Source organism: Eleutherodactylus coqui, chromosome 4 (assembly GCF_035609145.1).
Source record: "Eleutherodactylus coqui strain aEleCoq1 chromosome 4, aEleCoq1.hap1, whole genome shotgun sequence".
Classification (NCBI taxonomy): domain Eukaryota; kingdom Metazoa; phylum Chordata; class Amphibia; order Anura; family Eleutherodactylidae; genus Eleutherodactylus; species Eleutherodactylus coqui.
The window spans coordinates 261,606,402-261,621,320 of NC_089840.1; the positions used below are offsets into that span (position 1 = coordinate 261,606,402).

Genomic DNA, 14,919 nt, shown 5'->3' on the forward strand with positions numbered 1-14,919 from the left:
ATCAGAGTGTCTTGAGACATCAGACAGTGGATTGGAGAGGGTTAATGTCTGCTCCCTCTGGTTGTTTGACTTACTGCTTGATATTCGTTATACTGAATGATTAAACAGCTCCACAAACTGATCCATGTGGAGGTGCATGTTCCCACTAGCCCCGCCACCTCACTCGGCTAGAGATGCATCACTATGATAACTTCTCTAGCCCTGCCCCCGCTCTCAGGGAAACCCACTAGCCCCGCCCCCTATCCATCCAAATATGGGGAGATATGTCAGAGATCCCCTGTAGCTCCGCTTCCTGATCTCTCCTCTCTATGGGGGATTCCTAGCCTGCTTAGCGATCTTCTCCTATTGATTTCAATGTTACTATGTTACAGTGAAGACATTGCTAATGAGAATGAAACCATTGAAAATCATTGGTTTCAGTATCATGCGTTTTCACTCACTCTCGCATCGCCAGGAAGTCTTATCGCCAGTGGATAAGAGCCTTAAGTCTAATGACTGCTGGCTAGTCATTCGACTACTTTGTTGTAAAGCTTTTTACATTGTATAATTATTCTAAATGTATTCTTTTTTTATGCTTTTTTTGATGACTTGTAGTTTGTTTATTCCTTTTGATTCCTAGGTGTGTGGTATGGACTGGAGATGACAAAGTATTTTTCTTCAACCCTACAATTCAACTGTCAGTTTGGGATAAGCCAATAGACTTAAAAAATCGAGTGGATATCAACAGAATCATTGAAGACCCTCCACATAAACGCAAATTGGAATCTTCCGCAAGTAACTAAGCGCTGTGATTATTTCATTCTATTTCATTCAATATACATGATGATTTGTAAACTAAATTCACATCTGTTATATAATGAATGATAATTTGGTATGCTACTTGTGTCTATACTGTATATTGGCTGTAAACTGGTGAGCAGCACTTTGCCTCCTTAACTTTTTCCTAACCAACACAATTTTCTCACCTGCCCATTCATAGCCCAGTATTTTTGCAGAAAATGTTAAAAATGCATGTTTTTCAATCAAAAGAACAAATCCGATAAGAAAAGTTGTATATTTTGTTGTGTAGTGAAAAAATTAGAAAGCAAGAAAAACTAAATGAGAAGTATCAGGAGGCATAGAATAGTTAAAGGGTAAACATTCCACAGAGTTTGTAAAGGGGATGTGCAGCCCTGAAAGATTGGTGACCTACCCTCAGGATACATCAGAAGCTGATCTGTGGGAGAATGCCACCCCTACGAATCAGCTCTTGTGGGCAGTTGTTTTGGAGTGCCATACAGAGTAGGAAGACCAGACAGCTCTACACCTTGGCCAATGGCTCAACATGGAACTGTAAACAGCTCCCTTTCACTTCTGTGGGAACAGTGCCTACAATACCATGCCAGGCCACTGCAATGTGTGCAAGCTATCTGATTTCTGTTCCAAAACACAAAACAGTAGCCGTAGGAACAGCTGATTGCAAGGGGTCCCGGGTGGTGGATTTCCATCTAGGTTAGCCCATCATTTTTGCAGACCTGGACAACCCCTTTAATATGTCTGTCTCCATAAGAGTGGGATTGTTCTAAGGAAGAAGTTGACCTAGACAAGTTCAGCTGTAGACGATGTTCAGTGTTATTATACATAAAAATAACAGTATCCATTACAAATTTGTGATGGGCACTGAAAATACTATTGAGAACATCAATGGCCAGGATAGGCCATTAATAGTTCAATGGCAGAGGTCCACTGCTCTGTATCTCCATCATTCAGCTGATCCCTTAGCTTGCTATCAGTGCAGCTGGGCTGGATGTCCTCATAGATGCTCAGGCCCGGAAGTGTAATAGGTGGCTTCACCCCCATTGAAATCAACGGGATCAATGCCTCTTATTACACCTCTGGCTCTGTCCGCAATGAAGGGTGAAAGTGTAATGGAAGGTATCACCCTCATTGATTTCAATGTGAGTGAATCCACCTATTATACTTCCGGGCCTGACCACTGATGATGGCATCCAGCCCCACTCTATTGGCATCAGGCCATAGCATCAGCTGATCTCTGGGGATCCCAAGCGGCAAACCCCCACTGATCAACTATTGATTACCTATCCTGAGTATAGGTCATAAGTAGTAAAAGTCCCAAAATACTCCTTTTTAAAAAAAATGGTCAAAATTCTAACTTAGTAACTATAATTAAGTAATATAAGGAGTTGGCTCATTATGAAAATGTAATTGGGGTGTAAATTATTGGTTACTGCAGAGGGAAGTAGCGGCCAGCCATACATATCCTCTGCAACATCTGCTCCAAGGGATATGTAGTATTATATAGCAGTCATTCAAATCAAGTATGCAAATGACATACTGGTATGCCCCAGTGTGGGTCTCTGATGTTTACAAGCTCCCCCCTATGGTTCATATCGGAAGTCCCATGTGGCAAAACTACTCTATGGGCGTCCATAAGCCCTAATAGAGCATTACCCTCAGCAATAATGAGATATAAAACTAGCACTTACCAATATTAAAAAAAAACCTTTCCAGTCTGGCCAACAATCTAATAGAAAAGGAAACACTCTGCCAGAAGTCTAAATCAATTTGAGCACATGGATTTACTCCAACATCTAAGAACGAAACAAGAGCCTTGTAGTCCTAAAAGCTAAATATTAGTTCATTAGGTATTTTGTGTTCATCTCAGAGATTGGGAATTAGTCCATTGTTTTGAGATGGAGACATTTGGCTTCCGAGACTGAACATAAAATTGTCATTATAGAAGTGTTCTGGGTATTTAAACATTCTGATTGCTGTGGTTTTAAGGCATTTTTTTTTTCTTCTTGTCTCTACCAGCTGGCAAAAAAGATGGACTTCTCCCCGAAGATGTTGATGATGAACACAGCTCCAAAATTAAGAGGAATAAGTGAGTACTCTAGATGTGACAGTAGGACTTTATGTGTGTTCTATATGCCAACAGGGGTTTTGATGTGTACTGTGGAATAAAAGCAGCGTGGTACCGTGTTTTCCGGAAAAAATCAATAATGTTAAATACTCTTGTATAAAAAAGACAAGCTTGCTATGAAGGTAATACCTTGATTGGCTAACCAGAGAAAATATGTATGCAAGCTTTCGAGGCTACTAGGCCTATTCATCAGGCTAATGTGACACTAGCCTGATCAAAAAGGCCTAATAGCCTCGAAAGCTTGCATATATGAATTTTCTGGTTAGCCAGTAAAGGTATCACTCCTATGATATGTGTGTCTTTTTTCACACAACAGTATTTAACATCATTGATGGGTACTGTAAGATGCAACCGGACTTGAATAGTCTGAGTCAGCAAGGCCTGATGTATACTCCTAGTTTCTACAGGGCTTCATGTATACTGCAAATATTCATAGCGCTTGATGTATACTACATGTGTCAACAGGGGTTTTCCGAGATGGTAACATTGATAGTTTATGACTAGGATAGGCCATATCTCCCAGTATTCCCTCTCTGTCGAGTGCTATGCTCTCTTCAATGTTTAGTAAAAGCCATACATTTAGTTGTGGCTGTGTCTTGTATTGCAGCTCAGTCTCATTCAAGAGTTGAATTCCCACCTGTCGGATATTGATAGCTTAAGGGTAGGATATCGATTTTATAGGACTATAATTCATTCCCCGAATGAATGATGAGTGAGAGCTGCCTGTAATTGGCTGAGCACTTCAACCAATCACATTCAGCTCTTTCAGCAGTCGGGGATTTTAAATCCCTGCCTGCTGATAGATCAGCACCACAGAGCAGGGGACAGCAGGAGAAGTTTTTTAAACCACTTTTACTGGATTTTCAGGGAAGGTCTTATATTTAAAGCCCTTCCCTGAAATCAATTGACGGGTGCCAGCAGAATCCTCTACCACAGCTGACATGTGTGACAGCTGCGGGAGAGAATTGAAGAATTCCGCTGCTGCATTTGTCACAGATGTGGCAGATGTAGCAGCAGGGAATTCTTTATACTAGCAGGGATGAAGGAAACATCTGCCGCATGCGGCAGATGTGTTCTTCATCCCCATGGGGGTCACGGCAGTGGCGGACAGGTAAGTATATTTTTTACACCAAAATCTTTCTTTTTCAGGGGAGGGCTTATATGTAAAGCTCTTCCCTGAAAAAGAATACAGGGACAGTGGCAGACCATTGCTTTCAATGGAGCCGCCGGCAGCAGCCGCAGCTCCATTGAAAACAATGCACGGACCTGCATTCACGCGTGTTTTTGCACGTACCTAGGTGCGCACTTATGTACACCTATGTACGCACAAAAACACGCTCGTGTGAAGCCCCCCTTAAACAGCACTTATAATCTGCCCCTATGTGTACAAGAGATTTGGGTTAAAGGGGTTGTCCAAGTAGATTTTCATTCCACATGCAGTAAAATAACTTCCGTTCAGCAGATGAATACCTCCGCTGGCACCAAGCTGGAGTAGGTTTTTGCTATAATCTACACCAGTTTCTGGCATACATTATAGTAAAACTGTGATGGTCTACGCACCACCCTACCCCCTAAAGCTGGGCTCTGCCCACTTTTTGAAAAAGTGCTGTGGCATAAATGCCCAAAAGGTTTTGGAGCATGCACCAAAATTGCAACATTTGAATGCCAGAATTCTGGCATCAAGACTTTATAAATAGACTCTTTTATTCTGGGGAGTGTAGTTCTATTTTTCATCTCACTGGAGCCTCTTTGTTCATCAACAGGGGTGCTGAGAGTCAGGACCCCACCAGTCTGATGTTGGGTCTTAGAGTAGGCTATTAATATTCTAGCCCTGTTAAAAGGATTTGGGTTAATGAATACTGTTGCTCGAAGTGTCACACAAGCTATTTTATATCTCCTCGTCTTCTGTAAATTGTGTATACAGCACACAGATAAATATGCTCTGCCGATGGTACTTATCTGTCACTTAACTTAATGTTGTAGTGTCCTCAAGACAGATCTCTTTTTCAATACAACAGATATTTATTTTCCCATATGCCTTCATACAATTGAACGAGGAAACTTCTTATAACAGCAGTCTCAATTTATTCTATGCTTGCAACATTCACCAGTTATACCCTAAGGGCGATTTCACACACAGCCTTTTTTGGAAAAACTCTACTGCAGTTTTTGTGACGGTTTTTCGTGCATTTTTAGGAGTCAAAACCAGAAGTGGCTTCAAAGGGAACGAGAAACATAAAGGAAGGACTTCTGTTATTTCATGTTGGGTCCAGTTAGGGCTTTGACTTTAAAAAAAACTGCCACAAAAACTTCAACAGTACAATCCTATGTGACTACTGTAACGCATATGAACCTAATGAATCACTTAACACATATTTATTGGTTACATATTCGCCCCACAACATTTACTAGTTCTATCATCCAAACAAAACATGAATCTGTTCTTTTAAATATTTTACTTAAAAAATACATGTTTACTATATGTGGGCAATTCCCTATTTATAGGGTTAACTTAAAAATAACACCTACCGTATATACTCGAGTATTAGGCGACCCGAGTATAAGCCAGGTCAATAAGTTTTACCACAAAAAAACTGGGAAAATGTATTGACTCGAGTATAAGCCGAGCTATACTCGAGTATATACTAGGTAAAAAAAAACACAATACTCACCTCCCAACTGGCGTCTGTGTCATCGGCGCAATGGTGTTCCCGGTGGTGCAGCAAGCTGATTGAGAATTCTCCCGACTGTCATTTTCCTACTCGGCTTTGAATTCCCCCACCGTCAGCACTCTGTAAGTAAGCGCTGTGATTGGATCAAGCGCCAGCCAATCACAGCCTACGCTCGATAAACCAATCACAGCCATTCAGTGATGTCGTTCACTGAATGGCTGTGAATGATTGAGCGCTGGCTGTGATTGGCTGGCGCTCGATCCAATCACAGCACTTACTTACACAGCGCTGACGGCAGGGAATTCAAAGCCGAGCAGTGAGAATTCTCAAGTGGCTTGCCGCACCGCCAGGGAAACCACTGCACCGGGAACACAAACGCCAGCTGGGAGGTAAGTATTGCGGGGGTGTTTTTTTGTCTTTTTTATCTCGCTCGAGTATAAGCCGAGGGGGGATTTTTTCGGCATTAAAAAATGTGCTAAAAAACTCTGCTTATACTTGAGTATATACGGTATATATTTATTCGGTATTTTTAACACGCCGCCATCTCCTAGATTTATAATGACATTTTAAAAATGGGCTGCTACAAATCCAATTTTTAAAAAAGTTGGGATACTGTGAAAAATGTAAATAAATCTTAAGAAAAAAACAATGCAATGACTTTGAAATCACATTTAACCATAGTTTATTCATAATAAAACAGAACACATATCAGAGCTTGAAAATGAGACATTTTTCCATTGCATTAAGAAAATAACTAATTTAGACATTGATGGCAGCAACACATCACAAACGTTGGGACAGGGTTAACAAAAGGCTGGAAAAGTAAGTGGTAGTAATGAAAAACAGCTGGAGGGTCAATTTTCTACTAAGTCACATGACTGTGTATAAAAAGAACATGTTAGAAAGACAGAGTCTCTCACAAGTGAAGAGATTCTTCAATCTGTGAAAACCAGCATCTAAGGTTTTTGGAACAATTTTAGAAAAACGTTCTTCAATGTAAAATTGTGAAGACTGAATATCCCATCTCTGACAGTACATAATATTATCAAAATATCCAGAGAATCTGGAGAAATTCATGTGTACAAGGGACAAGGCGGACGGTCAATACTGGATGCTGGAGATCTACGGGCCCTCAGGCGGCACTGCATTAAAAACAGGCATGATTCTGCACTGCAAAATCGCTGAATGGACTCAGGAATACTTCCAGAAATCGTTGCCTGTGAACACAGTTCTCCATGCAATCTACAAATGCAAGTTCTAGCTGTATCTCACAAAGAAGAAGCCATATATCAAGACAATCTAGAAATGCCAACGTCCTCTCTAGGCCAAAGTCCATTTAAAATGAACTAAGGCAAAATGGAAAACAGCTCTGTGGTCAGATGAATCAAAATTTGAAATTCTTTTTGGAAACCACGGATGTCGAGTCCTGTGGACTCAAGAGGAGAGGGACCATCCAGCTGGTTATCAGTGCACATCTCTGATGGTATGGGGTTGTGTTAGTGCCTATGGCATGGTCAGCTTATACATCTTGAAAGGCACTATCGATGCTGAGTAGTGTATAGAGGTTTTAGAACAACATATGCTCCCTTCCAGACAACGTCTTTCAGGGGAGGCCACTGTCATCTTCTGATATGTGTTCGATGTTCTATTGCCAATAAAATCTGGTTATACATACGAGATTTCCAAATTATTACATTCTTTTTTTCTTTACATTTACATTTTACACAGAACCCCAAAGGATCACCAACCTTTCTGAAGTCATTATTGATTCTAACATATAAGATTGCATCGTTCAAGAAAGGCATCCAGGAACCTTAGTAGCAAATACACAAATAAGATCGTAGTTAGGACTTTATGGGACTGGCCGAAAGTTGAATTTTCTGTTTTTTTATTTCCTGCATTATTTTAATACAAATAATAGCATTCTCATTAGAGATGAGCGAGCCTGCTCGGATAAGGCAGTTACTCGAGTGAGCTTTGCTCTTCTTGAGTAACTGCATTCTCGTCCGAACAGGCTTGCGGGGGGGGGGGGGGGGTGAGCAGGGGGCGGAAAGTGGTAGCTGTGGGGGAGAGAGAAATCTCTCTCACTCTCCCCCCTGCTTCCATCTGCTCCCCCCGCCGCTCCCCTGAGCCTGCTCGGACGAGAATGCCGTTACTCGGGAAGAGCGAGGCTCGCTCAAGTAACTGCCTTATCCGAGCAGGCTTGCTCATTTCTAATTCTCATGAATCTGCACCAACAGCAGGCACTAGAGAGGTTGTTGCTTTAGGCAACTCTTTTTCCACTGAAATCAAAGTATTAACTTGTTGGGTCCTTTAGAAAGAGAAAGATACTTTCCAAACTTTTAATAAAGAAGGTTCCTGAATGGAAGACCCCCTAACTTTTAACTCAAACCCCCTCTATTAAGATATTTGAAAATAGGTTTTCTAAATCAGAAAAATCCTTAAAATATTCTTCACATTATATAAAATGAAGAACTCTGGGAAACGAAAGGCATATCACATCATTAAGTTGTAACTTGTCTACAGTTTTCTTGCTTTGTCATTTATCATTCAAGTTTAGAGCAAGTAATTAATCTCCTTGGCATTAAGGCAAGCAACTATGTGGCGCTAATGTTCTAATGGAGTTCTTAATTAGACGTTCTGAACAAATAAATGAAGATTTAATTTTTGAAAGCGGTTCAGAGTATGCGGAGTAACCACAAGCTATATTCAGAAGAAATGTCCTAAAAACAAGATAATATAGCTGGTTGGATTCTTCTGAAGATTAAATAAAGTATGCCAAACTTCAACATGATGTTTTGTCTTTCAGTGATTTAAAGAAGCAGTCCAGATTTTTTTTTGTAGCTCATCCCTTCCAAGATGTGTATTCTACACTTTTCTTCCAGCCCCCATGTCACATGACCAGCACTCTGACTCTGCTCTGTGTCCTGAAGTTAATGGGGCAGCTCTAGAGTATGTCAAGTATCATAAATAATAACTGTCTTTCTTCCCCATTGCAACCAATCAAGGCAAGGCTTTCATTTTGACAAGTAGAATGTGATTGGTTGCTGTGGACAAGAAAGCTAGTTTTTTTTAATGAAAAGTGGCATAAAGCTGACTTATTAACTGCAGGATACAAAGCAGAGTCAGAGTTCTTAGCATGTGCTCTGGAGGCCAGAAGAAAAATGTAAATTACACAACCTGGAGGGAACAAGTTGCAGGACTGAATTCCTGACAGGAGAGGTCAGTGGTACTTTGATACATTTTTCAAAGAAAAAAAAAACTGGAGTTCTTTTTTAATTTGATTTTTAACAAACATGAATGTCAAATATAAAGTTAAAAATTGTTGAATTAAAAAAGGAGGACACAAAGAAACAAAAAGATATCAGTAAAGTGTAACTAAAGTGGTACTAAATGTTTCTTATGGCTCAGATAATCGCAGATCTTACAGTAATGCTGAATAATGTAACAACTGGACAGTTGCAGGAATAATAGATCTTAGGTACATATCAACACAATAGAAAGCACTATTACAAACTAGGAAGTTACCATTATATGACAGGGACAGAATGTGATGGTAACCTGATGATGAGGATGAAGAAGGTGGCATTGGATACTGGAACAGTTTGTATGGAACAGGAGTAACAATCAGAAAAATCCTATCCCTAGCTCTCTCTATGTCTTTCCCTAATTTCTTGCTGACACTGACCCTAACATCAGACCCACTATCCCTAAGTAGCCCTTAGTTATTCCTACTGGGGAACACTATCAGAAATACTATCCCTATTAACAAAAGAGAGATAAGACCCAGGCAAAAAAAAAAAGCAAGCAAGCAAGCTGAATAATTAACCAAGACCAGACAGATACAAAAAAGGGATGAACAGATAAAAACCAGGGGCTAGGAAGCAAGACCGGACTAGAAAAAATCATAGAAATACCACACAGCTAAGAACAAACTAAGTACTAAAACTGAACCATGGAATACTGTGCTAATTGCTCACTGTTACTGCTATCACCTCAACACTGCAAAAGCCAGGGATATTTAAAGGCAAGCTAGCCAATCAGAGGCTTCTACTTTTATTTTTGCAATGTTCCATTTTTTTACATAATTGTCTGAGAATTATTTCCTTATGTTCAGCCCCTTTTTTGTTGTGTAGCGTCTTGGTAATTTTAAACATAAATTAAATTGATTATCAGGAAGTGTTCAGGTTCACACTAGAGATGAGCGAACGCGTTCGTCCGAGCTTGATATTCGTGCGAATATTAGGGTGTTCGGGATGTTCGTTATTCGTAACGAACACCATGCGGTGTTCTGGTTACTTTCACTTCCTTCCCTGAGACGTTAGCGCGCTTTTCTGGCCAATTGAAAGACAGGGAAGGCATTACAACTTCCCCCTGCAACGTTTAAGCCCTATACCACCCCCCTGCTGTGAGTGGCTGGCGAGATCAGGTGTTCGCCTAATATAAAAGTCAGCCCCTCCCGCGGCTCGCCTCAGATGCGGTGTGAGTTAGATGAGGGACAGTGCTGTTTGTACCGGAGCTGCTGTAGGGAAAGAATTGGTAGTTAGTGTAGGCTTCAAGACCCCCCAAAGGTCCTTATAATAACTCTGCTACCCTCACGTTCTGTGACACATTAGCAGGGACACAGCACAGTTATTAAACTTCTCATGTTCATTGAATATACGCAGTGCTGCCTTTTGGTGGAAAAACAAGTGGAAACAAATCTATTTGTCCAGCCTCTGTCCGTCCTTACGGGCGGTGGACACGTGTGAGCTGCGTGAAAAACATTGCTAAATCATACGCACCCAGCTACGCTTTACTGCTGGCTTCGCCATTTGCTTTCCTTAATTGGGAAAAAAAATACCTGCTCTGCCAGAGTTATAATAACTCTGCTACCGTCACGTTCTGTGACACATTAGCAGGGACACAGCACAGTTATTAAACTTCTCATGTTCATTGAATATACGCAGTGCTGCCTTTTGGTGGAAAAACAAGTGAAAACAAATCTATTTGTCCAGCCTCTGTCCGTCCTTACGGGCAGTGGACACGTGTGAGCTGCGTGAAAAACATTGCTAAATCATACGCACCCAGCTACGCTTTACTGCTGGCTTCGCCATTTGCTTTCCTTAATTGGGAAAAAAAAATACCTGCTCTGCCAGAGTTATAATAACTCTGCTACCCTCACGTTCTGTGACACATTAGCAGGGACACAGCACAGTTATTAAACTTCTCATGTTCATTGAATATACGCAGTGCTGCCTTTTGGTGGAAAAACAAGTGGAAACAAATCTATTTGTCCAGCCTCTGTCCGTCCTTACGGGCGGTGGACACGTGTGAGCTGCGTGAAAAACATTGCTAAATCATACGCACCCAGCTACGCTTTACTGCTGGCTTCGCCATTTGCTTTCCTTAATTGGGAAAAAAAATACCTGCTCTGCCAGAGTTATAATAACTCTGCTACCCTCACGTTCTGTGACACATTAGCAGGGACACAGCACAGTTATTAAACTTCTCATGTTCATTGAATATACGCAGTGCTGCCTTTTGGTGGAAAAACAAGTGAAAACAAATCTATTTGTCCAGCCTCTGTCCGTCCTTACGGGCAGTGGACACGTGTGAGCTGCGTGAAAAACATTGCTAAATCATACGCACCCAGCTACGCTTTACTGCTGGCTTCGCCATTTGCTTTCCTTAATTGGGAAAAAAAATACCTGCTCTGCCAGAGTTATAATAACTCTGCTACCCTCACGTTCTGTGACACATTAGCAGGGACACAGCACAGTTATTAAACTTCTCATGTTCATTGAATATACGCAGTGCTGCCTTTTGGTGGAAAAACAAGTGGAAACAAATCTATTTGTCCAGCCTCTGTCCGTCCTTACGGGCGGTGGACACGTGTGAGCTGCGTGAAAAACATTGCTAAATCATACGCACCCAGCTACGCTTTACTGCTGGCTTCGCCATTTGCTTTCCTTAATTGGGAAAAAAAATACCTGCTCTGCCAGAGTTATAATAACTCTGCTACCCTCACGTTCTGTGACACATTAGCAGGGACACAGCACAGTTATTAAACTTCTCATGTTCATTGAATATACGCAGTGCTGCCTTTTGGTGGAAAAACAAGTGGAAACAAATCTATTTGTCCAGCCTCTGTCCGTCCTTACGGGCGGTGGACACGTGTGAGCTGCGTGAAAAACATTGCTAAATCATACGCACCCAGCTACGCTTTACTGCTGGCTTCGCCATTTGCTTTCCTTAATTGGGAAAAAAAATACCTGCTCTGCCAGAGTTATAATAACTCTGCTACCCTCACGTTCTGTGACACATTAGCAGGGACACAGCACAGTTATTAAACTTCTCATGTTCATTGAATATACGCAGTGCTGCCTTTTGGTGGAAAAACAAGTGGAAACAAATCTATTTGTCCAGCCTCTGTCCGTCCTTACGGGCGGTGGACACGTGTGAGCTGCGTGAAAAACATTGCTAAATCATACGCACCCAGCTACGCTTTACTGCTGGCTTCGCCATTTGCTTTCCTTAATTGGGAAAAAAAATACCTGCTCTGCCAGAGTTATAATAACTCTGCTACCCTCACGTTCTGTGACACATTAGCAGGGACACAGCACAGTTATTAAACTTAGATTATTCATTCACTAGAGGCAGTGGGGCCTTTCGTTTTCCAAAAAGGGAAAAAATTATATTTGGCCTGCAGTCTTGCGCCAATTTATTTCCTGCCTGTGAAATCAAATCACTGGTAATACAGCATGCTGAGGGGTAGGGGTAGGCCTAGAGGACGTGGACGCGGCCGAGGACGCGGAGGGCCAAGTCAGGGTGTGGGCACAGGCCGAGCTCCTGATCCCGGTGTGTCGCAGCCGACTGCTGCGCGATTAGGAGAGAGGCACGTTTCTGGCGTCCCCACATTCATCGCCCAATTAATGGGTCCACGCGGGAGACGGTTATTAGAAAATGAGCAGTGTGAGCAGGTCCTGTCCTGGATGGCAGAAAGTGCTTCGAGCAACCTATCGTCAACACGCAGTTCTGCGCCGTCCACTGCTGCAAATCCGAATCCTCTGTCTGCTGCTCCTCCTTCCTCCCAGCCTCCTCACTCCACTACAATGACACCTGCTCAGGAGCGGGAACACTCCCAGGAACTGTTCTCGGGCCCCTGCTTAGATTGAGCAGCAGCGGTTCCTCTCCCACCAGAGGAGTTTATCGTCACTGATGCCCAACCATTCGAAAGTTCCCGGGGTCCGAGGGAAGAGGCTGGGGACTTCCGCCAACTGTCTCAACAACTTTCTGTGGGTGAGGAGGACGATGACGATCAGACACAGTTGTCTTGCAGTGAGGTAGTAGTAAGGGCAGTAAGTCCAAGGGAGCAGCGCACAGAGGATTCGGAGGAAGAGCAGCAGGACGATGAGGTGACTGACCCCACCTGGTGTGCAACGCTTACTCAGGAGGACAGGTCTTCAGAGGGGGAGTCAAGGGCATCAGCAGGGCAGGTTGCAAGAGGCAGTGCGGTGGCCAGGGCCAGGGGTAGAGGCAGGGCCAGACCGAATAATCCACCAAGTGTTTCCCAAAGCGCCCCCTCGCGCCATGCCACCCTGCAGAGGCCGAGGTGCTCTAAGGTCTGGCAGTTTTTCACAGAGACGCCTGACGACCGACGAACAGTGGTGTGCAACCTTTGTTGCGCAAAGCTCAGCCGGGGAGCCAACACCAACAGCCTCACCACCACCACCATGCGCAGACATATGATGGCCAAGCACCCCACAAGGTGGGACGAAGGCCGTTCACCGCCTCCGGTTTGCACCCCTGCCTCTCCCCCTGTGCCCCAACCTGCCACTGAGATGCAACCCCCCTCTCAGGACACAGGCACTACCGCCTCATGGCCTGCACCCACACCCTCATCTCCGCTGTCCTCGGCCCCATCCAGCAGTGTAGTTCAGCGCACCGTTCAGCCGTCGCTTGCGCAAGTGTTCGAGCGCAAGCGCAAGTACGCCGCCACGCACCCGCACGCTCAAACGTTAACCGTCCGCATAGCAAAATTCATCAGCCTTGAGATGCTGCCGTATAGGGTTGTGGAAACTGAGTCCTTCAAAAGTATCATGGAGGCGGCGGCCCCGCGCTACTCAGTTCCCAGTCGCCACTACTTTTCCCGATGTGCCGTCCCAGCCCTGCACGACCACGTCTCCCGCAACATTGTGCGCGCCCTCACCAACGCGGTTACTGCCACGGTCCACTTAACTACGGACACGTGGACAAGCACAGGCGGGCAGGGCCACTACATCTCCCTGACGGCACATTGGGTGAATTTAGTGGAGGCTGGGACAGAGTCAGAGCCTGGGACCGCTCACGTCCTACCCACCCCCAGAATTGCGGGCCCCAGCTCGGTGCTGGTATCTGCGGAGGTGTATGCTTCCTCCACTAAAGCACCCTCCTCCTCCTCCTCCTCCTCCTCTGTCTCGCAATCAAGATGTGTTAGCAGCAGCATGTCGCCAGCAGTCGGTGTCGCGCGGTGTGGCAGCACAGCGGTGGGCAAGCGTCAGCAGGCCGTGCTGAAACTACTCAGCTTAGGCGATAAGAGGCACACGGCCCACGAACTGCTGCAGGGTCTGACAGAGCAGACCGACCGCTGGCTTGCGCCGCTGAGCCTCCAACCGGGCATGGTCGTGTGTGACAACGGGCGTAACCTGGTGGCGGCTCTGCAGCTTGGCAGCCTCACGCACGTGCCATGCCTGGCCCACGTCTTTAATTTGGTGGTTCAGCGCTTTCTGAAAAGCTACCCACGCTTGTCAGACCTGCTCGTAAAGGCGCGCCGGCTCTGCGCACATTTCCGCAAGTCCCACACGGACGCTGCCACCCTGCGCACCCTGCAACATCACTTTAAGCTGCCAGTGCACCGACTGCTGTGCGACGTGCCCACACGGTGGAACTCTACGCTCCACATGTTGGCCAGGCTCTATGAACAACGTAGAGCTATAGTCGAATACCAACTCCAACATGGGCGGCGCAGTGGGAGTCAGCCTCCTCAATTCCTTTCAGAAGAGTGGGCCTGGTTGGCAGACATCTGCCATGTCCTTGGTAATTTTGAGGAGTCTACCCAGGTGGTGAGCGGCGATGCTACAATCATTAGCGTCACCATTCCTCTGCTATGCATCTTGAGAAATTCCCTGCAAACCATAAAGGCAGCTGCTTTGCGCTCGGAAACGGGGGCGGGGGAAGACAGTATGCCGCTGGATAGTCAGGGCACCCTCCTGTCTATTTCTCAGCGCGTACAGGAGGAGGAGGAGGAGCATGAGGAGGATGAGGAGGAGGGGGAAGAGACAGCTTGGGCCACTGCTGACGGTA

General features: G+C 44.4%; 1 protein-coding gene across 1 annotated transcript in view; it reads left to right on the top strand.

The window, feature by feature from the left end:
• The window catches only part of TCERG1L (transcription elongation regulator 1 like), a 256,994-nt gene that overhangs the window by 197,984 nt on the left and 44,091 nt on the right, over positions 1 to 14,919 (top strand). Inside the window, exons 8-9 of the mRNA XM_066601194.1 lie at positions 620 to 774; positions 2,815 to 2,884. Of these exons, the coding sequence (XP_066457291.1) occupies positions 620 to 774; positions 2,815 to 2,884 (225 nt within the window). The remainder of the gene's footprint in view (positions 1 to 619; positions 775 to 2,814; positions 2,885 to 14,919) is intronic.